General features: G+C 39.7%; 2 protein-coding genes across 2 annotated transcripts in view; both read left to right on the forward strand.

The window, feature by feature from the left end:
- ntn1a (netrin 1a) overlaps positions 1-27,673 on the forward strand; it is a 60,373-nt gene that overhangs the window by 16,107 nt on the left and 16,593 nt on the right. Inside the window, exons 3-4 of the mRNA XM_062428166.1 lie at positions 18,093-18,281; positions 26,411-26,560. Coding sequence (XP_062284150.1) covers positions 18,093-18,281; positions 26,411-26,560 — 339 coding nt within the window. The remainder of the gene's footprint in view (positions 1-18,092; positions 18,282-26,410; positions 26,561-27,673) is intronic.
- Positions 23,674-27,673, forward strand: part of zgc:174863 (uncharacterized protein LOC100136852 homolog) — a 304,874-nt gene continuing 300,874 nt past the window's right edge. Inside the window, exon 1 of the mRNA XM_062428168.1 lies at positions 23,674-23,684. The gene's annotated coding sequence lies outside the window, so the exon portion shown is untranslated. The remainder of the gene's footprint in view (positions 23,685-27,673) is intronic.

Below are 27,673 nucleotides of genomic sequence, written 5' to 3' on the forward strand. Positions count from 1 at the left end.
AAAAAAGTGTTCTTAAAAATATGTAACCATAAAAATGTGATAAATTTTGACGCGGTCAACTTGATCCATATCGAATGCTGTGGAGCAACCCTCTGTTGGGTTTTCACTGCTACATAAATCAGCTGCAAGATGTTAAGATTTATAAAGCTGTGCTAAGGGGTGAAAATATTTTCTGAAGTCATTTTCATTAGATTAAGTGGCCTATTTGATAATTATAGTCAATTTTCCTGGCCCACCGAGCAGAGCAATCATCCTGTAGCTGAGAGTCAATCTCCTGCCAGAGCAAATATAAAGGAATATCTACAGAATCAATAACACACTGGGGTGATATTATTCTTGACATGAATTACACAACCACTTACATTGCACTGGAAAGCAGTGTGTTCATCAACTAGTGAGCTCACAATAGTCATAGTATTTTGGAAATGCAGGAAATACTATGAGCCTTTTTTCACCCTTAAACTGATAATCTGTTAGCCTTTTTGAAATCCTCCTCTTCAAGTCCAGTATCCCCAGGAATTACACCCATATTGGATGATTCTGTACCTCGTGATTGATGTTCAGTGACAATACTTTAGTAACAATACAGTAAGTAGAGTTCCCTGTAGCGAGGCAGAGATTGGGTGCAGAGGTCTTACTGTCCCAATTTATGTTTTTAATGCCTTTTTATCAACCTCAGCCCCACTCCTAAACCCAGTGGTTCTCATACTTTCTTGGACATGCCCCCATCTTTTAGGAAACCGATTTTATTTTTACTATCAATTAACAATATTGATGAAATAGTTGCTACACACAGCTATTGTGGAAAGCATTGAGTTTGGTCTGGGGTTTTTTTATTTTTTTTTTAATCGTCCATTCAGTGGCATATTCAGTCTCTGTCTGTGAATATTTGGTTACTCTTGCATGTAGTTTGTTTATTTGGCCTCAGCAGTGTGTATCAGGCAGGTGTAACTTTGGATATTTCATCTTGATTGAATATCTTCATATTTGGTCACGTTAGCCACACAACTTTTTCATTCTACATTGTGTCACCTTCAGAAAGTAATCAACAACATTTTACCTAAAAAGTTACCATCATGAGTATTGTAACTCTACAACATCTGGCTGCTATAGCCTTTTTAAAAAAGTTTGAACTCTTGGCTTATCTGAATAAAATCTTTATTTAATATAATATATTGTCAGTGTAAACAATGTAATTTAATGTAAATATAATGAAATAAAGCATGAGACAAATAAAGAGGCATTTCCCGTCCTTCCTTTAATCTTCTGTGTGGGAGGGGGCATCAATAAATCTCACTTTCCTCCCTGTTAGACAGGTGTTGCAACATCTCCATTCAGAAAATGCTGTTAATGCTTGCTTTCCTTTCCACCGAGATAAAACTTTCTTTGTTCTTTCTCTCTCAAGTTTCAGCTTGCACTTGCTCTTTCCTTAAACACAATAATCATTGTCTATTGTCACATTACTGATGCAGCAAAATTGTGCTTTTGTTGCAATACGCAGAATTTACTCTCAGCATGTGTCAGCCGTTTGTTTGCTCTGGCAAAGCCCAGTCCTCCTCTCACTAATTGCTTTCTACCAATGACTAAATTACAATAAGGTTTTGGGTTTCTGGATCAGAGGGGTCTCTTTTTACTCCGTCTCTACTTCCTGAACTGTATCCTTCCTGCCTGAGTCAGAAGTGTCACATTTGGTTACAAAAGATATGAAGTGCTGCGATTTTTGCTAGAAAACAGTTTCCTCTTTAAAAAAAAAAATCCTATGAAGGACTACTGTTCCAACATTGCAATTAGAGCACTGTAAATGTGTATATGTATATATGCAGTGTGTATACGTGTGACAGTGTCTGTGCTTGAGGATTTAATTCCCACTGTGCAGTAAGCACTATGCCACAGCAGAGGAGTGCAGTAAATGTGGTTCTGGAGCCAGTACAGTAAAAACATCTCTGCTCCATCAGTGTCAGAAACAATCGGCTTGGACCAAACCAGCTGCCACACTGAAGTCTTCATACACAAATACCCGTCTGCTGTGACTGCAGCAGGATGACTTCTATTTTTATACTTATAAATCATCCCCTCAGAGTTACATGCTGACTCTCATTCTCCAAGGAAACTGCTCAAATTATAATATAAGTTGACCTGAAGTTGTTACATGTATGTTTTAGTAAATAAGGACAAATTTATCATGACAAACTAACAAGGCACTGCCAAATAGTTTGACTTAAATATCAAAGTGCAATTCTAAAACACATGCATGTCATGTAATTTATGTGTTTTATACTGTTTTGTTTTTACTTAACTGATAAAATATTTAATACAGAGTTCACACTGTATGTATTTATAGCATTGTTTTTGCTGTTGTTTATGCAGTTAAATGTACATTATATTAAAATGGTTACAATTTCTCCTCACTGGCATAATTATTATTAATTGAATCTGAATTATTCATTCTCAGATATTTTAACCAATAACATCAGAGTTTAATATTGTCTTTACATCTTTCATTTTGTATTATATCACATATTTTTTACATTCATGTTACAGGTTATTTAATATTCATTGCTGGAATGAGAAGCAGACGTCCTTTGTTGTCCATCCTTTGTGTATGTATACAATTGATGGATCATACACATACTTCAAACTGTCATCTTGTGACAGCAATTTACAGTAATAATTTAAGGGGGTTGATGCTGGACATAACATCATTGGTGGCATTAAAGGTTAACAAGTCAGTTGAGCAGGAGGAAACCAACACTGTGTGTGATTTGCATTTATAGCATAACATCCCTGATGGACTTGGATTATGACTAATGATACTGTAGCTGTGGTTAAAAAACACAGCACAGACTTCTTTTAGAGCCCAAAGACAACAGGCTGTATAAAAGTGATGCATATGCATGAATACACTCTTGCCACATTTTGATCCTTTTGATCCTCTCCTTCTCTTTGAAATGTGCCTCACTATTTGGCCTCTTCCCCCACCAGCACTTATCTGAGCATGCACTCAGTTTCCCCATATTTTCATATGAGGGTTATATTTATGTTAAGCTTATGATTAGTCTGTACTGTGGTAGTGAGTCTGAGAGATTATAAAATAATTGTTGATCATTGCTAATGACCAAGCATTAATCATATCCTGTAGCATGTAAGTATATGTGGAGCTCATCTTGTCACTCGCAGGTGTTCCCTGTCCATCAACGGTTAACACAAAGCTGCAAGTTGTTACTCATGTTTCTTCTGGACCAATAATGTGGTCATCATGTTCATTCATTCTGTATCCTTTAGTATTTTGACATCAGCTTTTCAACTAGAGCTTGGCTAAATCTGTTAGTTTGTGAGCTAATCTCTCCACATGCAGCTCCACTCTCTGCTGCCTCTTCCAAGAAAAAGTGCCTGAGTTGTGGCACAAGTGCAGCCTTGCCTGCTTTGATTCACACTCCATTAATGACCCAAAGCATCTACTGTAGATTGAGCGGACTTTAAAGCCCATAACATGGGTGGAGAAAACATTGCTGCTGGAGGGACAAATGATTTCCTCCTGCCCTCACACACTCAAACATACATACTGTGTGTGTGTGTGTGTGTGTGTGTGTGTGTGTGTGTGTGTGTGTGTGTGTGTGTGTGTGTGTGTGTGTGTGTGTGTGTGTGTGTGTGTGTGTGTGTGTGTGTGTGTGTGTGTGTGTGTGTTTTTTAAGAGTGAAGGATGGTGAGGAATTCAGGAGAAAGTTTAAGAGTGTGCAGACTTAAAAATGGATGAGACCTGAGGACAATATAAGGAGCAGGGGAAAATGAAAGGAGGACAATAAATGTGTCACAGCAGTGAAGGAACTGTGCTGTGGGGTTTCAGATTCATGGCCTTCAGCAGCTTCCTGCTCCCTCCCTCCTCTGGATAGGAGACTATGCTTGACTTGGTGGCAAGAAGTCAAAAATGTACAGTGCACGCACACCAGCACACACATACACAGAACCTCTTCAGCTACACTTCCCTCATCATTCCTCCACATGCTGCAGTCTGCATGAAGTCTGCCATATCCTGTAAAGAAGTGTGATATGTATGAAGATGATCGGTGACCTGGGGTTCTGATTTGTCTTGGCTGAGACAGTTTAAATGTCCCCCTGATTGTGCACTTTGACAGCCCAGCTTCACAGTCTGTTAACATTCTGGCTTTCAGTATATAGTGGGATAAACAGGCACTGCTCCTATAGTGTACAACCTTTTGTGCTTGTCATTTTTCTAACCTTTATTCATCCGGGAAGGTTATTTTTTCTTACGCCACATTGTAGGTGTACACACTCCATTTTATAAGCTGCACTGGGTTAAATGCCCCTCATTTTCTCAGGCAGTATGTGGATTTAAAACATATTCTGGTGTAAATGTGTATGCAAGGGAATCAATTATAGCTTTTAGCAAGCTTAAGTGTGTTAAGAGCCCTTTGTGTATTGACTGGAATACTGTCATTTAAAAGGATATTTTGGAGAAATCCTGCACCTGTGAAACCACCATTAAATACTGACAGTATAACAGCCATTTTCACAAACAACCCTTGTATTTGCTGTATTTGCTGGTCACAAGCCAAGCCATCTCCCTGACAGTGCTAATAGTAATTGGCATGTTGGAAAAATAGCTACAAAAGGTCAGGCAGCTAAGTAGTGGAACCTTAATTTAGTGTGAGTTTCATCAGGAGAGAAAGACACAGAGGGATGGGGAGCAGGTCTATCTAGTAAAGATTTATATCTTTTACGTTCCATCTCACGACTCCTCCATTCCCACTTGTTGTTGGATCAGCTTGTGTTTGAGATGATTCAACTCAACTCTCCTCTCCTCCCCTCTCCTCTTCATTTGATTGCTCAACTGAAGCCTTTTTCGTGGCTAACAGGTATTATAGAGAAGTTTGTCTCAGTGGTTGAAGTACCACGCACTAATGACATCTGCAGTAGGGAATGACCAGTTTTTACCCAGAGGACAGGGGAAAGGAGAAGAAGGAGGAGGGTCATGGCCCATCTCAGAGAAGTGGTAACTTAGTAATGGGGACTTGACAAAGGAATCTAGGGGGTGTGACTGAAGGTCAAAGGTTTCCCACCTGCTTAGCCTGGCCATGGTGCTGTGATTGCTAATGAGCCTACAATAAAATTGTGTTGAGCAGACCCTAAATGAAGCATTTACTGCCCAGGGAGGAGGGAACACAGTGTCTCACTGATTACAAGCATCCTCAAGTATTATTCTTTTGTGCAGAACTGTTACACTATGTTACACAGGATACACTATATCAGATGTTTTGAACTGTTAAATTTTAAGTTGTGTGAACTTGGTGAAGAATTGGTGAAGAACATTTTCCAATCCAGTCCATCTGTGTCAGTCATTTCCATCATATCTGAGACACTTCCGAGAAGCATACATCTAGATTGGCTTATCCAAAGTGTATTTTATTAGGGAATGGAAACCGTAAATGTTTTCCCACTAGACAGAAATCCAAGGGAGCATTCCTATGTTATCCTTAATCCAACACTCATCTGCTTATCCTCAAAGCTGAGTTAGTCCAATATGGGGACACTTTCCAGTGCTAGGTAGGAAGTGCCTTCTCCCACAGGGCGCTTCTTCACATGCTTTAGGTAACAAATATGTTAAAAGCAAAAAAGCAAGACAAGAAAAATATAAACTATATGTTGTGACTGGAATGAAGGCACCCAGTGTCTTTCTTTCTGAGAATTGCGAAGGAGGAAACACTCTCTGCCTTTTCCTGCCTGAAGGGCCAAATTAAATCTTCTAATATTCTAATCATCTAATCTTCAAATACTGTTTATTTTCTCAGCTCACAGCTGCCAATCAGCGTTGGATAGCTGCATTCTGTTATAATGCGACCGGTTTAAAATCTTTAGTTAACATTGTTGGAGAAGAGTGATTGCTTTAATTCCAGAGGCTGTGGGATTAGTATGAATCATGGTTATGAAGGAGTGTGAGTGAGCCCAGTGTAAGCTCTGTCTTATTGTCTAGCACTGACAGCAGCGGCCCATCCCTGTCAGCCTCGGGCCAGCAACACACAAGAGGGCCTGCCAGGAGTTATGTGAACCCACAACACTATGGATCTGCTAGTCCCATAGAAACCAAACTCGCTGAGTAAATAGACTGGAGGTGATGTTTGACATGAGTAGGGAGAGCTCTTGTTTAGGGGGAATCTGTCTTGTGTGTTTCCGTTGCCCGTTCTTTCTAAGTGAAAGCCTGAGTGGTGTTTGTGGATGTGTGTGGTTAAACATGGAGGAGACTGGATTAGGTAATGGCTGGATGTGAAACAATAGAGAGAGAAGACTAGGGAGAAACCTTGTTATACTTGGCTTTGACAGCCAGGTTGATGGCGGGGAGCAGCGTTGTGGTTGAAAACCATTGCACAATTGATTTACAGCTATTACTTGAGAGGGAGAAGGAGGAGCGAAGCCTCAAATAGTTCTCACTGTGATTATCAGATCAGACACTGATGGAAGAAAAAAAAAATGTCAGGCACTTGTTTCAGTAATCTACCCTTACTCTTAAAAGGAAACATTGCTCGATCAGTCAAACGCAATATATTTATACACCATTCCCATTCATGGCTCTTCAATAAACACCCAACCACTCTCATAAGTGAAAGCAGAGATTTTTGGTCTTCCTGCTACGGGAACTGTAAACCCAGTTAGTTCCAATCAGCATCATGCTTAGGAAAGATCTTTAGCGTTTGCGCCACAACATCCGTTCACACATCAGGTTTCTGAGCATCAGGGTCATACAGCTCTGCCAATGCTGTCAGCTCAGGTTCCTTAAATAATTATGTGTAATAGAAATGTGTAAAGTGCATTCACTGTGTAAACAATCTGGCAAAAACTGTACTATCCTATTAGGTTGTATTATGTTATCACACAGCAAAGCGTTGTCTTAGTTTGCATGGATGCTGCTCTGAGCATCACATTGCTCCTAAAGCTGTCAGTCCCTCACGCTATTAAGACAGCTGCTCTTAGTGGGTATTGTTCAGTGGGGAGCTATGGGGACCTGACAGGCCTAAGGAATCTTTATTCACCCTAAAGGGCCTTTCACCGCTATAGCCCTGAATAGGACCTGCCAATGTCATCCTCCACCCATGGCATTTTTATGGCATAGCTGACATACAGACAACGCACGCTCATCAGCCCCTCCATCGCTCTAGCCGGGCTTCCTTTATTCCTGCACTGTATGTCAGCTGGTGTTTTCCCATAGACATGAATTGGATGAGATCTTTTCCAGGCAGCACCAGTTTATCTCAGAATTACTCACGCAAACACTCACATGGAGACACACACTTTAGGACCAATGGGCACACAAATAAAGACAGATGGGCAGACAGAATCTCTCTCCCTCCCTCTCTCTCTCTCTCATGCAAGGCTCTCTTTCACATGCATGCACGCACACACACACACACACAAGCACGCACGCACGCACGCACGCACGCACGCACACCTTCTCACAAACACACTGCTGTATGCACACCACTCAGACAAAAGACCCTTGATTACTCAGCAAATGGAAGCACCACTGATCACAGGCCAGCCCTTTTACAAACTGGCCTATTATGTGGTCTCAGCGTGGGGTGGAAGTGTTGCAAGGGCCCAAGGCAGTGTGGCTGTGGAAGGGTGATGGAGTGTGTGTGTGTGTGCGCTCCTGCACGCACGCACCAAGGCTGAGAAGTGCTCCCATGCTGCGCTGCCTAACGAGAGGGCAGGTCAGCCATTAAATGGGCACTAATGCGGGAAATTGGAGGCCATTAGGCCTTTCTTTGTTGTTGTGCCTCTGTGTGGCTAGTTAGACTCTTGAAAAAGGAAAGGCCTTATTAGCCCCCACATGAAGACAGAGAGTGAATATATGGGCCATTAAGCCCTGCATGGAGCAGGCTGGCCTGCTGCTGGGGGCTGCTGCAGACTGGAAGGTCGTGTGCACATGAATGTAATGTACGGTTGAAATGCTGTTAATGTGGAACACATTACATTTGTGTTTGTGGTCATTTCTAAATGTTTGCAGACTTCATTGATTTAGAAAAACAGTAGGAAAATGTTACTTTCGGGTATTTTTCTTTAATCTACACAGACCAGTAGAGACAGCATCTTTGTGCCAACTAGTGTAAGCAGTAAATAGCTCAATCAATTACCAGCAAGTTTAGAATCTCAAAAATAGATCACAGCATTTTCCTTCATCACATTGAAATATAAGACCAACATTTTCAATTCTATATTTTCTGGATTGAAAATATCTGGAGTCATGAGTTGAATATATATGATGCAGTAGGCCAAAACATATATTAATAAAACAATGCTTTCTTTAGTGTGAATACATGGCCTAAATATCCTGCTTTAATACTGCAAAACTTTCTAAAGAAGCACTCTCTTGCAGTGACTGCACAAAAAGTGAAATTTTTATGAAGAAGTAATTGTAATTGTCAGTACACTCTTATTCAGTTAGTTCAGGGGAATTGGGTTTGTGGTTAGTACAAAAATTGTGAGTGAGTGAAAATAAACAACTTTTCCTGTATCTCTTAAAACGTAATATTTTATACATTCAGTAGGCTCAGTCTTTATATTAGTTTGGACTTTAAATACTGTATATTTGTGCCAAGAGCTCTATACAGTAGATACTGTAGTTTCAGCTCTGTTCTGCTGGTATTTACTTTGCAGGCTACTGTAAATCCTGATTAACATTAACCTTCGCTTCATTGCTAATAGCTTCATGAGGGATCCCTGCTTGCACTGAAGCACAGCGGTTCTCACAGCTCTTTAATTGCATGCATCGGATAATCAGACTACATTTTATCACCCACTGACAGAGTGTGCTCTGTAGGCTCTGCCTGCATTGGGAATTGCATAATTTGACGAAATATGAGAAAATGTGAGTGTTAAATTATAAAATAAAGAAAAGGAGAAATAAATAAACAGCTTGACGGATATGAAAAAGGGTCAAACAAGCATGTATAGGCAAATGGAATCCGTCCACTGGAAATCAGTCCTCGCAGCATATTTAATCTGCCTTTGATAACCCGGCAGGACTGATGAATATTCTGTATGACTTGATCTGAATTAACCAAGCCTAGGATTTAAAAGGCAGCAGACTGATCTCTTTCTCTCCCTCTGTCCACCTCATCTTTTATTTCTCAGCTGTTTTTGTTCACTTGTTCTCTCCTTTTCTCGATGTATTTCTCCTTCTTGCTGTCTCTTTTTTACCTTTGGTGCAGTATCTATGAGGCTAACTGCTTATTAAAAATACAGCAGCTGTGAGACATGGCCTTCTTTCGGAGCAGCTGAGATCCAGAGTTTAGCTGGGGTCATGAGAGACCAAGTAAAGAGGGCTAGAGGGCTCACAGGGGGCTAAAGTGCTGCAGCTAATTGGCTGCAATAAAGGAATTAAATTAGCCTGATATAATCTCTGCAGTGGGCGCCTCATCCTCCTCTTTGCTTTTCCTCTTCCCACTCGCCCGCTCCCTTGCTCCTTCACCCCAGAGTTTCACCGCATTCCCAGGGTGCTCCCCAATACACACGCCAAGAAGTGTTGACCCCCAACCCACCACACACTTCACACATCCTCCACAACACCAGTTATTTTCTTCCCATCTCTTCTCTGTTTGCGTTGTGAATTTCACTGAAACTCTCACTCATTTACTTTGTGTGATATTAGCAGCACGATATTGAAGCAAAAAATTAGAGGATGAAAATTAAATTGTCGGCTAATTGTTGCTTAAGAATAGATTAGAAACCTGAAAGGGCTACTTCATTCTATGAAGGATGTTTTGTTTACCCTTTAGAATAGATACCTTACTGTTTGTTGGTGGATTTCAAAAAATGTATATCTGTTCATATTGCCGTAATTAAGAGTGGTGGCTTTCTTTGTCAGTTTTGAGTTTGGTTTTCTATTTATCCTAATTTCCGACATTTGCAGATCTTGCAAAACCCTTTGAAAACTTGGACATTTACATTAAAATTGTTACTAGTTTTTCAAGCATGTTATAGTGTTATTTGTTTAATTAAATCCTGTTTCTCTTTTTTGTTCAGATCATATGGACATTTTTACTGTGAGCCAAAATAAGAAATGTGTGGTGAAAACATGACATCATTATATAAAGAGGAGCTGATTGCATCTTGATGGGGAAAAACATGCACTTGCTATTTTTATGAAGATAATTTACAGTTTATTAAACTGTAAAGACATGTGTTTATCCTTTTGTACAGAAGTTAAACCAATTGTGGCAACACATAATAAAAAATGACGTATTTGTTTAATTGAGCAGATAATGCTAAATGATCCTCATATAAAGCCATAATTGTATCTAAAGAGAGCATCAAAGCAAAAAAGCAAACAAAAAAACATTCAAGTGAGCAGTTCATCTATCATCTAGATCCCGACTCAATTAGCTCTCATTCTATTTGGAAATTCCTGCCTTTTTCATGCCAGTGTCTGGATCAACAAACTCAAAATAAAAGGGAATATTGTTCTAATACATAAAAGGCTAAATAAAGAATTGGACACGGATCTTGGAGACAGGATGCAATTAAATCTGAAACAGATTTATCAGTTGATGTGTGACAGAGCAGAATATACTGCACGTCTTGGTTGTGGAGTGAAAATAAATATTTCTGGAATATCACATCATTCTGTTGTGGTTCAACTGTTATTATGGAGGCTATTTTAAAAATGAGTAATACCTCATTTGTTTTGGGAGAAACAGTCATTATCAGCAATAGGTGATTATTTCTTCATGTAAAAATTCCATCGTTGGTCCAACACCAGTCTATAATGCAAGGCACTACAAGACTCACCTGTCACCAAGATCAAATTTTTACATCACTCTGCCCCAAGAAAATAACGACGTGGATTTAACCCAGCTGAGAAATGATTGTTTGTGATGTCTGCGCTCAAGAAGACATCCAGACATTTAATGATAAAACCAGTGTTGTTTTTTTTGGCACATCTGGCCAATTGTTGAAAGATCATTGCAATCTTTCCTGCTGCTTTCTGTTTATAGTCAGCATAGCTGGAAATATCTGAGCTCCTTTACCACCATTCATTCTTATACAGCATTGAAAACAGGCAATACATTTTTATTACAGTAAGCATGAATCTATGACTATCATTGTTTTAACAGTTTTGAATGATGCTGGATTTTGTCATGCGGCCTGATTAAAGTAAGCATTTAATTCCTAGCTAAATTTGTATAAATACATATATATCTTGTTTTAAGGCTTTTTTATGTTTTATTTAATCATTTTAATTGTCTTGTTGTTGAACGGTGCTATAAAAACAACTTTGCTTTTAAAATAAACAAAAACTTAAACATTTGAAAATAAATCATGTCATTGATTGATAAACATGTAGTATAAGCAGCAGCAAGCAAAAAGCAGCTCAATTATTTGACACTATTATTCATTTAATCTGTGACAAACAAACAAACTATAATGAATTGTCATCATGATGTTCGCATCATGATCGTGCAGTTACACATCATATGCTCTCACCCTGGATCTCTGAAATGAATCTATGTGTGTTGGACACACATCTGATTCTGAGTTTGGCTCTGACAAGCAGCAAATCCCTTCCAAACACTCCTGGCATGTGTGTTATGTTTCCCCATCGACCCCCAGAGGGAGAGAGAGAGAGAGCAGGAAGCAGGCTGCTGCAGGTTAACAGGCCAGAGGGCAGCTTACCGGGGTCCTCTGGATCCAACTACAATGAGGGAGAAAGAAACAGGGATGCTTTACCGACTGCTATGATCTAATTTAATGCACCATGCCATACAGAGGGAGTATTAAGTTGTTCCACATATTTTGGGGCGCGGTTTATAAAAACATTTACAGAAATAAGTCCTGGTGAACATATACCACTTTAAAACTTTCTCCCTGTCCCAAACAGAGTAAAGGCACAGGACACCCAATATTTTTTCATCCTCTCTTGAGAGGTTTTTTAGAAGTTAATCTGATTACTTCTGGGGGCGCCCACAGGATTAAAAGTAAACTGTTCATGTGTAGACTCCCCTTGGTGTTTGTTTAAAAGTGGGGAATAGAATAGTAGAGCTCCTGCCAGTCTCCTTGCTCACAGGCGATGGTGTTGGGTTTTGGTATCCCCGTCCTGTTTGGGTGAGAGGTGGAGGTGCTGTCAGCGGGGAGGCTGACATCTCCTGAGAGAAATATGAGTCTTTGTCGGGGCCAGTGACTTTCCCAGACCGCACAAATAGATGGGAAGTTTCTGTTTGATGAAACTGTTGATGATTGCCTCGGTGTAGGTGGTTAGAAAGTTTTTCTTGCTAGTTTATAAAGGTTTCTTTTCACTATTTGTGTCTTTATAATTAGGAAAAATTAAGATCCAGCAGTTACAACAAATGCAGAATGTAGATTTGGAGTGAAAGTGGCAGAGATCATTTGGTTGAGTGTCTCTAGAACAAATCGAGGCTGTGACCGACATTGCTCAATTACCAGGCTTATCGCACGTACGATGAGCTTAACCTCAACCTCCAGCTCTGCAGCTTGAATTTTCCCTCTAATTAGCAGAGGGAAGGCTGCCTCTGTGTTGCTATACGAGACTGAGGTCAATTGATAGAGGCTGGGAACCACTCAGAGAAACTAATTAGCTAACTTTCCAAAACACACTGAAGCACCATGTTTTCTAGGATGTGCGGGAAATAGCAACACCCGATAAACAAATCAGTTTCCTGTTAAATTCTGCCTTCAGTGGCTAAAATCTTCAAACAGCTGTAAGATTCAAATGCAGCTTGTTGACATTTCTGACAGTTGCGGTCCACATTACAGGAGGTGTTGAAATGCTTTGGGTAAGCTTAGCTTTATCCAGCTAATTCAATTACACTTGTTTTAGAGGTATCAGTTCACACTTGATTTTACTGCTCACCTGGGGGCGATTACAGCCGGCCACTGACTCACTAATCCAGGCTGAAGCAGTTAAATTGATTGAAAACAGGCCAAAGATTTCAGAGTTTCATATAAGGAACATTTTGCCTTTGTTAACATTAATTATTAAAATTTAAATTGAGCTTGTTATAATTCAATAAACCTACTCAGATTTAGTTATTTTCTTATATTAACACAAACAAAAAATGTTGAATTGAAGGAAACTAGGAGCAAATTTTCAAATTGTACGTGGTGCGCTTGGTCCATGTGTGTGAATGTGTGTTTTTTGTTGTTGTGAATAATAGTAATAGCTTTGTTTTCTGTGAAGGTGTGTGAGCAGATTGCTGGAGTGAAATAAACTGCAGCTCAGCTTTTGTGTCTCCACTGATGGGCAGACACCCTGAATCCTGCAGGATGTAAAGAGCAGGTGTGAGGAATATATATATGTGTGTGTGTGTGTGTGTGTGTGTGTGTGTGTGTGTGTGTGTGTGTGTGTGTGTGTGTGTGTGTGTGTGTGTGTGTGTGTGTGTGTGTGTGTGTGTGTGTGTGTGTATCTGTGTGTGTGTGCGTGCGTGTTTGTGTCCGGCCGTGTGCGCACATAGAAATGGTCCTCTTTGCCATCATTTGGCAGTGTTATGTGCTTTTTCTTTTCGGAAAGTGACGGAGAAAATGACACCTCCACCTTTATTTCCTCTAGCTATGCAGATTTTTTGTTTGTTTGTTTGCCAGATTTCGTTCTCTGTAATTTTACATAAACTTGTTTTAACTAAACACTCTGCACTATTTTTATCTCAGTTTTTAGATGTAAGAAATTACCGGGAATGATCTCACCACTTGCTTCTGAGAGACTGCTTTATGTCACTGTAGTCCAGTTGCATTTTGCTCTACCTTTAAGAGAAAATAAGCTACAGCTGTTTTATTTTAGGATGCAGGAGTTGTAATAAAACTCTCTGTATCAAGCTTTTTACAATGACAGGGAAGATGTGGTTCTGTTTAAACGTGCAGTCGCTGCTGATAAGCCGAGTCGTTTTGATTAAAACACGCACTGAATCAGTCTTTTGACCCACTTTTCATGTGGCATGACATTTCTTGCCAGAAGTGAGTGTGTTCCGCCTGGCTTGTCAAAGATGTTTTCACAGTACAGATGGAGGGCAAGAACTGAAAATTAGAAACTTACATTCAAATTGGATGAAACAAAAACAATTTATTGTGCTTATTTTGAGATTTTATTTGAGAGAAAAATTGTCTTTTTCTTACCTGCTTTTTTACTGTGACATTATGTTTACAGAGCTTTGTTACCCTACATGCAATTCAACAATTAAACTCATTATATTTGAGAGTGATTGGTATCAGGGTGATCATGAAAATAAGGCCATATTACAAAACTGAATACCACTAACCTAAAAATATTTATTGATGTCATTTCTTTTATGGCATGGGAAACTATGGGCCTCCCCTCAGACAAGGCTTGGAAAAGGGTCTAGTTTACTAGCTTGGTTTTGCTCAATTCCTGGATGCCTGTGGGGGCATGATTATGTTATTTGATCCAATAAATACTCAACAACTGCCAAGATTGACTACTATTGCTGTTTGACACAACTTGAGAGTATACCAAATACATAAAAACTCTGTTCTAAGGAATTTTTAGTTTGTGACTCTGGGAAAGTGGGAAAATAGTAAAATTCCCCAAGTATCTTTGAACTATGTCTTAAACCAAATCACACACATTGAGGCTATACTACATGATCTCCTTTTGAAAAACCTCTTTATGGTAATCACTGAATGGAGTTTTGACCTAATATTTGATGTGTTCCCCTACACCACTTTTCTTAATCTCATGCTGATACAACAAATAATCTGTAGCAAAGAAACCTTGCAGATAGGAAGTGTTGAGAAATGACAGTATAATGTTATCTAATAAAACAGGTTGATTGTTTGCTTGATAGAGAATCACGAAAGGAAACTCTACATGATTGGATAATAGTGAGAAGTCTGAATGAGAAGCAGTTTTATAATGTTGCAGGAAGCCTGATAAGTTCACACCAAACAAATTTCATATCAACTTACAAATCTTCAATTGTTTTAATTAAATATGCCTTAATTTTAACAAGCTGTGGCGATGTCATTTATTTTTTTTAACAGTCTGTGCTCATAAAACACTTGGATTTGTGCCAACAATCACATTGTTTCCAAAGATTTTTTTTATTTTTTTTATTTTTTGGTGTAGGGGGTATTGTGTGAAAAAGCTTACATCATGCCCAGTGTCAGCGAGTTTAGATAAAGTGTTTCCCACTCGTCCCCATTATCTTTGATAACATCTTTTGAAGCATGATACCTTCAAACACAATGTGGTCTTCAGGCCCCACACCTTCACATCCAGCTGGTGTACTGTCTTTACAATAACCAGCATGCCTTCCAGGACAACAGCATTATTCTCACTGGGGGATGTGTTGTCTGGTAATTCCCCTGTCTTCATTTATGGAGGATGTGAAACTATCTCTGTAGTGTAACAGAGACATGTCTGCAGGTCTCAGGCTGTGCACTGATCCTCCACCAGATTTAGTCCTCTACACAGTGATCCCTGTTACCTGCAGGCGGGCTCAGAGATATAGCTTTCACCGGCTGTGGCTCAGAGCTGGAATCACATAGAAGGGCCCCTTGGCATTGGATTGACAGCCAGCTCAAGTTTTTCAACTCAGTGACACAGATCATTTCAGAGCTGAATTTAATCCATTGTGTTATGGTAGGATCTCAGCAGCTAAAACTCATGTTATTTTAGTTAAACAGGGTCTATAAATGAATGAACATTTACGGAGGCATGATAAATGTTGTGGCTATCACTGGGCCGAGGGGTTTTCCAGTGTAACCAGGAAGCAAAGAAGCTGCTGCTCTCTCTGAAATGCTAACAGCGTGAGTCATGTGCAGGTGTAAATGTAGCTTATGAAAACAATGAAAACATCGAATCTGAGTCAATCTGATAAAATAAAAAAAAGTCATATAGGTATACTCATTTTTAACCCCAATTTAACTTGTGGTGAAATGCATCTCATCTCTTTCACAGAAAATGCAACTTAAGGCAACTACAAAGAACTATAATTTTGTGTCAATTTTGGTGGCCCCTGCCTTCATTAAAAAGTTCTACATACATATGGACAAAAGTGGTTTCTTGAAATGAAGATTGCATTTCCCATGAGCACTACCACCTGCTGATGAGCATTATTTAAGAAACATCACGTTCATTCACTTTATATTTATTCACTTAACATGAAGCTGAATTTCCTTCGACAGTAGTAAACACTCTGAGTCTGATTATACTGAACTACATTTAACTGATTAAAATGTTTACTGTTACACATATTTTGAATACGGGACTTTAACATTAACAAAGTTATTGCACAACATGACACTATTCATGTCACAAAAATAATTAAAATACTTATTTCAATCAGTCATTAATACACACAGTTGCCAAACTACATAGTAAAAACTGGCATTTTTGTGTTGCTTTAAATCCTGTCAGCTAGTCGTCTCAAAGACTTTAAAAATGTCTTCTTTGCTCACGGGTGAATAAGAGTCATTACATCCTGCAAGGAGAACAAGCAGATAGACATACCACTAATTAAACCCCTGCTGTCCTGCAGGAAAGACCAAACGATAAGAAAACCAAGTCACTACTGATAAGGCACAGAGCTGCTAGTTAGTGTGTGTATGTGTGTATTTGTATGTGTGGTGTGTTGTGTGTTTTATAAAAAAGGATATAGTAATTAGGTCCTTGGAGTGGAAAGGAGTCTCAGATTTACTACAACACACACACACACACACACATAGAGAAAACATAGTTAGTCACACATACGCACACCAGTAATGAACACTCTATCCAGGTTGTTTTGAGGAACATGACAGCTCCCTCCCTCCATTATGATGGGCAGATGATAAAACGAAGAAGTGCTGTGTGAAGAGGTGGGGCAGAAAAGCAGATGAGCCAACCAGGGGACCCCAGTTGGACCCTGATAACCCCCATTTCCCTGAGCACACACACATTACACACAGTACAGTATGCACCCTCACATAGTACAGCCACAAACTGTATCAGAAGTGTCGCTGTTAATAATGCATGAATGTGTCTGTGGTGGTGGAGGACCGGTGTCTCGGACGGCTGGTCTTAATGAAGTTGGGCATATCTGCCTCACTCATGCTGCCAGAGAGTCATGAATAAACATCAGCCGGCTAATTAAACTCAGCGCTGGCAACTGTACTACTCATCAGTAACCAAGCAGCAGTGAAGGGTCTTGCACATGCTCAGAAGGGATTTGCAGGGAATGGAGGAATGGTAATACCAGGCAGCGTTCATTTTTTGTTTAGTACAGTATGGACTCTGGAGAGAGAGAGGACCTTGAGGAAGAGAGCTGGAGGAAGAAAAAGGGAGCGGGGAGTGGAGAAGTATTTGAGTAAGACAGAAAAAGAGAATTTGAGAAAGGTACAGAAAGATTGAAACAGGATGCATTGCTTGACCTCAGTTCAAACTCGCCCCTAGTCAAATTTCTGACTTAAAAAAAAACATGTACAAAAGATTCGACAATATTAAACTACGACAATAGAAAAACGTTTTACTCATCAAAATTGTATTTTTGTAAAATGGTTAACTACCATCTAAGTTAAACTTAAAATTAAAAAACTGTCCTGTGGCAGGTGTCCTAAAAATTATGGACTTGTTTCAATTGTGTTTTCTCTGTCAAATTCATCATATTTGTATATCAGGACATCAGGACTCAACCACCATGATTCATTAATGAACAATCCAACAACAGTAGGATAATGAACTTAGATAAATGATTTAGATTGATTATATCTTTTTTTTTTTTTTCAGTTAGTGTAATTCAATTATAGCGGAAAAAAATTTACCAAAAAAAATAGACAAAAAAAAAAAAAAAAACTCTTAGACTGCCCTTAACATGGTGACCTGTTCATCTTTTCTCCTCAAAACTACTAAATAGCTTTTAATGATTTGGTCAAATCAGTAACTAGTTATCTGCTTTACTGTTAAATTGTAAGCTCCCAAATTTTGCTACAACCCAACACAATATTATGGTCACTATTTTTTAATTATTGAACACATTTTCTAACTGAAACAAATGCTGCTGTAACCTTTTACAGAGTGATTTTGCTCATTTGAATTTGTTTTTTAATTTTTTTGCCTGTTTTTCCTTCTACAGCCTGCAACTGCAACCTTCACGCTCGAAGATGTCGCTTCAACATGGAGCTGTACAAGTTATCAGGGAGAAAGAGCGGAGGAGTTTGCCTCAACTGTCGCCACAACACCGCTGGTCGCCACTGTCACTACTGCAAAGAGGGCTACTACCGAGACCTGTCCAAACCCATCTCACACAGGAAAGCCTGCAAAGGTACAGTGCGCTTTTTTCCCTGTATTTTCACATTGGTACATTGCCCTCCATTTCTGTGAGGTTTTACAGAAGCGTTTGCAATAAAATAAATCAGTTCATGGTTATATAACAAGAAACCTTCACGTCACATTATCACTTCTATATGAATGTGGGATTAAATGATTTCTTCAAAATAAATATAAACTTTTAACCATTACAGAATCTACTCATTACCAGGCACCAGTCAGATTATTGAAGTCCGATATAGAACAATTTTAGATAAATTACAGGAAGTGGGGGGAAGCCTGCAGTCTTTACATTCCTGAGCCTGTCTCGCCCTCATCTCCCTCTGTCAGCAGAGATGAGTTGGGGGTCTGTTGGGATTGAGGAGTTTGTCGTCGTGGTATGGGCGAGTTGAGGTGGGAGTTCCCTCATTGACACTGAGTTATTCAGCTTCATTTGAGAGGGGGGCGAGGGGATGACAGGACAAGCAAAACAAACAGACCCGAGGTGTGAAGTGATCCCCAGTGCAGGTCAAAGACGAATGAGAGCTCAGTAAGATCGCTGGAAACGGCTGTAGGACAGAGAGAGAAGAAACGAAGACAAAGCAAAACTCAGTTTCAGAGAGGCGGCAAGAGAGTGAAAGATTGGAGGGAAGGAAGGAGGATGGTGAAGGGGGTGAGACGAAGAGGAAGAGAGGAGGAGGACAAGAGGAACACACCCCCATGCAGGTGTGCTCACTTGCTCAGTGTTGGGATGAATCGCCTGCCATCAACCCTCACCGTAGCTAATAAGGGTCAAAGAAAGAGAGGAGGAGGAGGAGGAGGAGGAGGAGGAGGAGGAGGAGGAGGAAGGGGAGGGGGTGATTGAAAAGAAAGATGGTATGTTTTTTCACCTCTCCTATAGCTGCAGGGAAAGATAACAGGAGCAGAATCCCTGTACAAACAAGCCCAGAGACACCTCAGAGATGCTTCGTATAGAAACAGCTTGAACACACAGAAATGTTTCAGAGCGCACACTTCCAAAGGAAAGTCTGCAGGGAAATATTAGCTGCCTGCTGACAGTTTAAGCCTGCGTTTTCCCACATCATTCACCAGGAAGAAAATAAATAAACTGACCAATCAGTCAGTTTGACATAAGGCATGTTTGAGGAGTAAAACATCTGCAAAAGAATATCGTGGCAGTTCAAACAAGACGAACACTGATGGCTGATAATTTGGTATTTTATTATATCATTTTATTATATAATTATTTTTGCAACTTTTTCATGCAGAAAGTGCATTTACCAAGGTGACATGCTCAGTGCTGCTGTAATGAAAACACTGTCAAACTAATGCGAAAAAAGACGTCACAGAGGTTGCATTTAGCTTCATTAAATTGCTGTCATGCAGCAATCATATCAAGCACATTTCATCCTTTGCATGAACACAAATTCATAACAAAGCTTTCATAAGCAACACATCCATTTGTTCACCCCTGCAGCCACTCATGAGCGATATTCCTAAACTGACATTAACACCTTCCGTGGCTTTGGGCCCATTCTCCTGTCGCCCAGGAATGCAAACACACATTCATCACGACAGGACGTTGTGTATCATTAACCCCTATCCTCTGCTATGTCTACCAGGCGAGCTAATTGTGGAGATTTAACCTCTTTTTTGTTGTTTTTACATCCCTTCTCTTGTGTCAAAGACTTGATTCTTTCAGCATCCCTTAACTCACTTTCATGAGGGCTAGTTCCTTATAACGGTAAAGTTGGATGCTTCAAGGTCCTGCTGGGCATTTCATCACAGTATTAAGGCATGTTGCATTTGTCTACTTACATAAAACCTAATTTAAAACATAAAGATGTAATAGCTTTTTTCTAATCAGGAAGATGTGTGCTAAAATTTATTAGATTTTTATGTCCATGCCTGGTGAATAATTATAACATACTTGAGTTGGTAATTAACTGTATTATTCTTACCACAGTTTTCCCTTTGTTTTAGATGAAGAAGATCTTTGCATTTTTAATCAGAAAACAAATAATTTGTTCAGTATATCTCAGATAATATCAGACTGTTTTCATTAGTTTTGTATTTGTTACTCTGATGAGTTTCTCAATGTGCTCTAAAAAGAAAGTGTTGGAAGTAAGCAGTCAACATCTGGGTCACCAGATCTAAGAGAACACATCAGTTAATGGTTGGTTTTAGTTCCCATTCTGAAGCAGATGAACCAAATTGAACCAAAAAAAAAAACAAAAGCTGTGAAAAAGCACTTGGTATGGACCTGGCATAAAGGGTAAACTGATCGTGTATGTGCATCTGGATATGTGGGACTGGTTTTGTATTCAAGGTCTTTTTGATAAGGAGCGCCACCGATTTGGAGCCTGACAGAAAGTCTGCCTCCTTCTTTTTCCTCTGTCGTCTATGCATGGATTCTGCTTCTGTTCAGGTCACTTTTCTCATCTTTTTCTGACTCTGCCTGGAGCTCTTGCTGTTGATGTTTGGCCATGTGCTGTATGTGTTTCAGTCACACAAAGAATTGACAATATCGCACTTTGTTAAGAGTCACTGGATATTTTGGTTTCTCAACACCCAAAAGGCTAATGAACCTCAATTCCATTGTCATTTTAAGAACTGAAACAATTTTCAAATGACAGTTGCATTTAAGTAATGAATTAGTTAAAGGCATACTGTGCAGGTTTCGTCTCAAATGTGATAATTTGTTTCTCTGTCATGTTATATGTGATATTAATTAGATATCGTTGTAATTTAGACTGTGGTGCAAAACCAACAGTTTTATGACTGCTCTGAGAAAATTGCGATGGGCATTTTTCAGTATTTTCTGACATTTTATCCACCAAATGATTCATCAAAACAGCTTAAATTAAAACAGATAAAGACAAATAATAATGTTGTTGCTGCTCTTATTATTAATATAATCATTATTAATGTAATTTTCATCACTCAACATCAGCACACACGTGCACAGTTTAGTGTCATACAGTATCAGTGTATTACATCAGCTCAGTACACCCCAACTGGAATCTCACAACATTTAAATGATAAGATCTATAATAATGTTATCATTATAAGATAATGATAGTCTCATGGGCTCATAGCAGGAGTGGAGTAATGCTTTATACTCATTTCATCAGAGCTCTCAAACTAGTGAATATTAAATCATCTCACCCACACCAGACTCCTTCATGTTCACTGCTGCCTCTCACCGGACTTCAGTATAAACACATTTCATCATCATTTATAACATTGTCAGCTTACCCAAACGGTTTTGTTCAATTTAATCCATGAAATTTGCCAGAGTTTTTTTTGCACCTCCCACCTCTTTAGCTCTGTGTAATTATAAGCAAACACTGTCCAAGTTCTACTGAGGTATTCAGTTACATCAAAACAGGCTTACAATAAAGGATCTGTGGTAATTACCCCAAGCTGACAAATGATACGAAGCATGAACTGTTTCTTTTGCCAATTAAAACATTTTTGCAAACTATATTTGGAAAGTTACAGATGAAGACTTTAAAGATTTTTGTCATCAAATTGCATGCTCTCTCTCTCTCTCTCTCTCTCTCTCTCTCTCTCTCTCTCTCTCTCTCTCTCTCTCTCTCTCTCTCTCTCTCTCTCTCTCTTTTAATGAAATTAAAGTTACCACACACAGCTTTTTCCCTTCATGTCAAACACCTTTATGTGCTGTCACAAGTCTTGCCCTTGCCAAAATCTCTCAGGTTTACCACATCATAACTCAACATAATTCAATGAAACTCAAACCGCAGAACTAATTTCTGTCTGCTCCTCAAGCAGCATGAGCGCTGCACCGAAGTGACAGCAATTAAGAAGTTTGGTTATTTATTGAACTCAAAGAGAGCCTTTTGCCGTGTGACTTTTGGAAGAGAGTGAGAGCTGTAGGAGTGCAGGCAGGTCGAGGAGCACAAGAGCTTGCTTTTATATGCGTAATACAATCCTCCCCGATAGCAGCTCATTTCCATAGAAGGCTATTACGAGCAAAAGAGAGCAGAGGCTTATCCACTGCAGAGTGAGCTGTGCCCGGTGGCTACATTTACACGCCGAAATTTATAACTTCACCCCTCATTGAGTAAGAGTGTAAACTCCAGAATATGTTTCAAGCAGCTCTTGTTTGCATCTTTAACTGTTTGAAGCATATTTGACAGAACGATGCATGAGATCAACTTAAGTAGGTGATGGCAAGATTTGAAAAGACCACGAAATACAGCACTGTGGGTGGTCTTTGAAAACACTTGACAATCCAGATAGCAAATGTCACTCTATGATGATAACTCTATGTAGAGTTTAATCAGCTGTCTTCTGTCCGAGTGCTGATTTGAGAAGCCTTTCTCAACTTTATTTTAGTGATCTCTGTAAGATCCCCTCTTGATGTGAAGTCTATACATTGAACAACAATGATAACTGCACATGACTTCCATGCCAAATAATGAACCCTGCTCCTGATTACTCCTCCTCAGAGAACCATCTAAACTTAATAAAATCAAGCTTGAGCAGGTTGGCGTTGGTCCTGTGACTGATGGATTGAATTCAGGCCCTCACATTTAAATCAGAACATCCACCATCGTATAATTACATCGGTCAGTGGGATGATGAGGAACATATTTTGCATACAGGGGAAAATTAGGCTTTGATTGAGGGATGGTCTGTTTCAATCAGAATAACATGTTAAAAAACCTACTCCCCTCTCCTTCACATATGTCTTCCATTGACACAGTAGGGTTTTTATTTTTTATTTTTTTTATTGACCGCATATAAAATGTATTCTGTTTTGGATTTGAAAAATATTGTTTTTCATGACTTCACATTAAGTTTTGGATTTCCAGAGGGTTTTCTGATATCTGCATGTTTCCAATTAGAACACCACACATGTGTAGTGTTAATGCATCAAACATCATTTACAAAATAAGCTCATGTCCAACTTTTAAGGCACTTTCTGTGGTCAAAACCACAATGTTTGGGGCATTGCAGCCTATTTGTCTAATCAATAAAACACTAAACAACACAACAAGTCAGACACGCCCTCTATTAGATAAACACATCATTTAGAAAGATGTTTATGTGTAGTACAACAACCCAATAACACAGTCTCTCTCTGCTCTCCAAAGATACTTGTGGAGGAGCAGAAACCTAATTATAATAGAACACATGCGTGGGTAGCTTGGCTTCACTCCAGGGCCAACAAATTATTCTTATTGGCTCCAAACTCTAAAACCAAATCGGGGGAGTGGAGTTTAGACTTCAAACACCAGCTTTATGGTAAACGATTGGCAGAGTTCAAAATTCTCACGTTGTGCAATCTCAGACTCAAGCCTGCCCGCCTTTGAAAAAGCCTTCCACTCTCCCCATTAACCAAGAACATTTTTCATTCTTTTATGCAACTCCTGGCGCCAAGAGCTTCCCTTAGTGTTAGGAATTCTGTCTTCATCAAGTAATGTGACAGTTATACAGGACTAATCACTCAGACACAGATATATGTTGTTAAGTAAGGATCACAGGCACTCTTATACACACCTACACTTCTTATCATAAACATCTGTGAAAATGTGAGACAGGAACATCCTTTTTGCACTGTTGTCCCCATATCTCCCTGAGCCATCTGGAGTAGCCACGAAGCAGCCACTTAACCGTTAAGTGGACTTACACTTAAACCAGAAACTCTCACTCACACCCCCAAAGTAAGGCAGCCCTTTAGCCAATAGGTGGGTCATCCTTCCAGAGAGTCAAACAATTTGTCATCTAACTGGACAGCCAGTCAATGAGGAAGACCAAATGTGGGGGAGGAGAGTGGCCAAGTGTTTCCCACCTGTAGACCATGTGCTGTGCACCTTGATTTACTGGCAGGCTCAAGGCTCTCAGCTGTGGTCACTGGGCAGAGGCTCTTAAAAATATAACCTGAGCTCTCTGAAGCTTTGAGGAAAGACGCACTTTGCCCTCCTTTACCTCGAACACCACTGACATACTCCTAAATTTACAGGCCTGAAGACGTGCTAGACAGGCCTCCACGCTGCTTATAAGACTTCCTGAGGCCATGTGTGTGTGTGTTGTTCCTCCCACTGAGATAGACATAACTAAGCAATGAAAGCAGTGACAGATTGGTCTGATAAAGGTACTAATAGGTACACACACTTTTAAGGAGGCCTTCTGGGTCTGATAAGAAAAGACAAAAAGCCCAAATACTCACACACTGAGGAGAGATAAGAGCTGCAACAGAAGCTGAATCACAGGAAACAGGCAATAGAGATAAAAGTGAGAGAGAGAGAGAGAGAGAGAGAGAGAGAGAGAGAGAGAGAGAGAGAGAGAGAGAGAGAGAGAGAGAGAGAGCTTGAGATAGCGAAGAGAAGAGGTGGACTGCTGAAATTCAGAGCATCCTAAAAATGATGGACTTTTCACAGAGGATAGAGTTGTGTTGTAGTACCTCACTTGTCAAAATGTCTTACAAAACAACAACTGTGTTGTTTCTAAAAGTCAAAGGTCAATCATAAAGAGAACAGATAGCGTATTATATTACCACTTTACAGCAGTGTTTTCCCTGAGGATGGCTGTAATGTGGATATCCCAGAGAGCTCGTCTCTCATACAGCCTGACTCCGAGATTGAATAACAACCCAAATCAACACTTGAGGTTGAAGTAAAGATAAAGAGCACAATGCATTAAAACTGACACTTCATCTTTTATAAGCTAAATTAGATTCACACAGAAACAATCAAATAACATCTGTTCTCACAGTCTGAATCCACTATTTAATCCTTTATATTAATGCACAGTAGAAACCAGTGTTTTGACTGTATGCATGAGCTTCACTATTAATTAAAATGTGTTTTGACATCTGTAGTTTGAAGTCTAATTTCTATGCAATGGGCAGAAAATGAACAGATTGTTTTGAAGCTGTAATTTAGTACTGTGGGCTGAACAGTCTGTGTGGTTAAAACCGAAACAGGCCAAGCCACTAAATACCCCCACAAACCTCAAAGTAAATAATTCAGCTACGCCTTTGAAGGCTTTCAGAGTGACAAGTGACACAACGCAGAAAAAAATCTTAAAGGAGGGGCAGCAAAGGAGCAGAACCGGCCCAACCCTGAGGCTGAAAGTCAGCATCACTGGTTTTCCATATGAAATAAACAGAAAATATGACACTTAAGGTTGAGGGATAAAGTGGTGACAGTTTGGTAACAAACAATGTTTTTTTTGGCTTTGTAGAATTTTCATGTAAAAAGTGGAAATGGTGATATATTAGACTGTCTGTTCTGGTCTGGATTAGACTGGCGGGGTCTGTGTGGAAGACTATTAATTCAACCACCTCTTCTTTTGAGAGCCACTACTATTTATATCCAAAACCATATGAAAAGGATCAAACTCTTAGACAACTATTATTCAACACCGATTTCAAACCTGACAGGGGTTTGGCTGTGAAATAAATGAAAGGCTTGGATTGGGGCGAACAATTGAAAAATGATTACATTCCTGAAGCATGTGTGTTCGATAGACCCCCCAGTTTGGAAGGAAGTGTGACAGACGTTTTTGGGCTTACATTCAAAGCCTGGCCTTAATCAGAAACAGACAATTAGGATTATCCTTCATTATATTATCATTCGGTAAACATGCGCAACTCTTTCTCTTTACCTCACACAAACAGCTGCAGTCCCACAATGCGTTCAAACACTCACATGCACATCAAGGCCAAACAGCCACAAACACATGCAGACATATTTGTGATTCATGATGATTCAGATTCTGTGTCGTGGCAGCTTCTAATTAGCTATTTAGCAAACAGTGCCAATATGTCAAGAAATAAACTTGGGGATGTGTTGCTCTGTCAGTCATGATGCCACACTGGCTGCAAAACGAGATTTGTGGTGTTGTGTTGGACTTGTTCTTTCTCTGTGTGCACGCTCCACCTGTCTCTCACCACTCTATTATTGTTGCCATCACTGCTGCTGCATACCCACCTGCACTCTCTGTAGATAGTATATGTTTGTATCTCTTCACATGCGTGTGTGTGTGTGTGTATGTGTGTGTGTGTGTGTGTGTGTGTGTGTGTGTGTGTGTGTGTGTGTGTTCGTGTGTGTGCGCCTGTGTGTGTGTGCGTGACCACTCACTGTGCCTCTCTTTCTTCCTGTTTCCTCACAGCATGTGATTGCCATCCCGTGGGTGCTGCTGGCAAAACCTGTAACCAAACCACAGGACAATGTCCCTGTAAAGACGGCGTGACTGGTATCACGTGCAACCGCTGTGCTAAAGGCTACCAGCAGAGCCGCTCGCCCATTGCACCCTGCATAAGTACGTGATGATACACACATGTGCATCAAAATCACACACATACACACGCTAAACACACACAAACATACACTGTAACGGCAAATAATCCTCTAATCTTTTCTTCAGTGTCTGACTGTCGCTGCTCTGACCAGTAAATCTGCTAGTTTAAATAAACACACTATTAAACAGAACCTCAAGGTTACGGTGGTGCAGTCCAGTAGCTACATCGCTCTCCATAAATCTGAGTAAAAATCCAAAGCAGCATCTCCAAGTCCCAAAGTGTTTTAGATAAAGTTGCCGCAAGCTTTGGTTTGAATTACAAAATCGATCTTGTTCTCAGCATCCACTTACCATTTGCAAGACAAAAAATATCCTTGTATTGTTGTCAAAATGATGAAAATATATAGTTTTGCTTAAGGGAAGGCCTGTACTTGAAGAGTGGAAGCCCCACAGAATCAATTCACCACAGCTTATGACAATTTATGGATATTTTATTGATTGTAGCTTTTGTCTCGTTCTGAAAACAACACCATTTAATCGGAGCTTTTGCTATTGTAATTATATACTAGGGATTAAAATGCTTATGAAGAATAATCCTCTATGTGGATATGCATGGCTGAGGTCCAGTTAAGGAAAAAATTAAATCAAAATCTCTGATTTCCTGGGAATTTTAAGTCAGAGCTGAAGTGTCAAACATGCAGGAGGTGGAAATGAAGTCCCTCTCTGATGATCAATGTGTAATCTAGTTTAATTTCTAACAGCCGTCCTTTAGATTCAGCGATAGTGCTTGCCAAGTTTTAGTTTAACTGAGAGTCATATTATATCTTTGACTTTATGTACGCCTTCCAGGGCTGTCAGCCATAAATCTACACAAGTCACTTGTGAGAAACAGGCTCATTATTTGAACTGGCACGCATGGAGGCTGATGGAGGAAGGCTGATAAACGACATCAGCAAAGGGACCTCTGGGCTGTAGGCGCCATTGTTTTGGTAGTAATTGTTTTTCTTGTCATTATATAGACCAATCCGCCATGGGAGAAGGCCTCATTACACCCACAAGTCAACAACAAGCGTACACATCATTCTACAGATTCTGATTTATGATGCTCATTAGACATAAATGTGTATGTTCTCA

This window comes from Scomber scombrus, chromosome 2 (assembly GCF_963691925.1).
Source record: "Scomber scombrus chromosome 2, fScoSco1.1, whole genome shotgun sequence".
Taxonomy (NCBI): domain Eukaryota; kingdom Metazoa; phylum Chordata; class Actinopteri; order Scombriformes; family Scombridae; genus Scomber; species Scomber scombrus.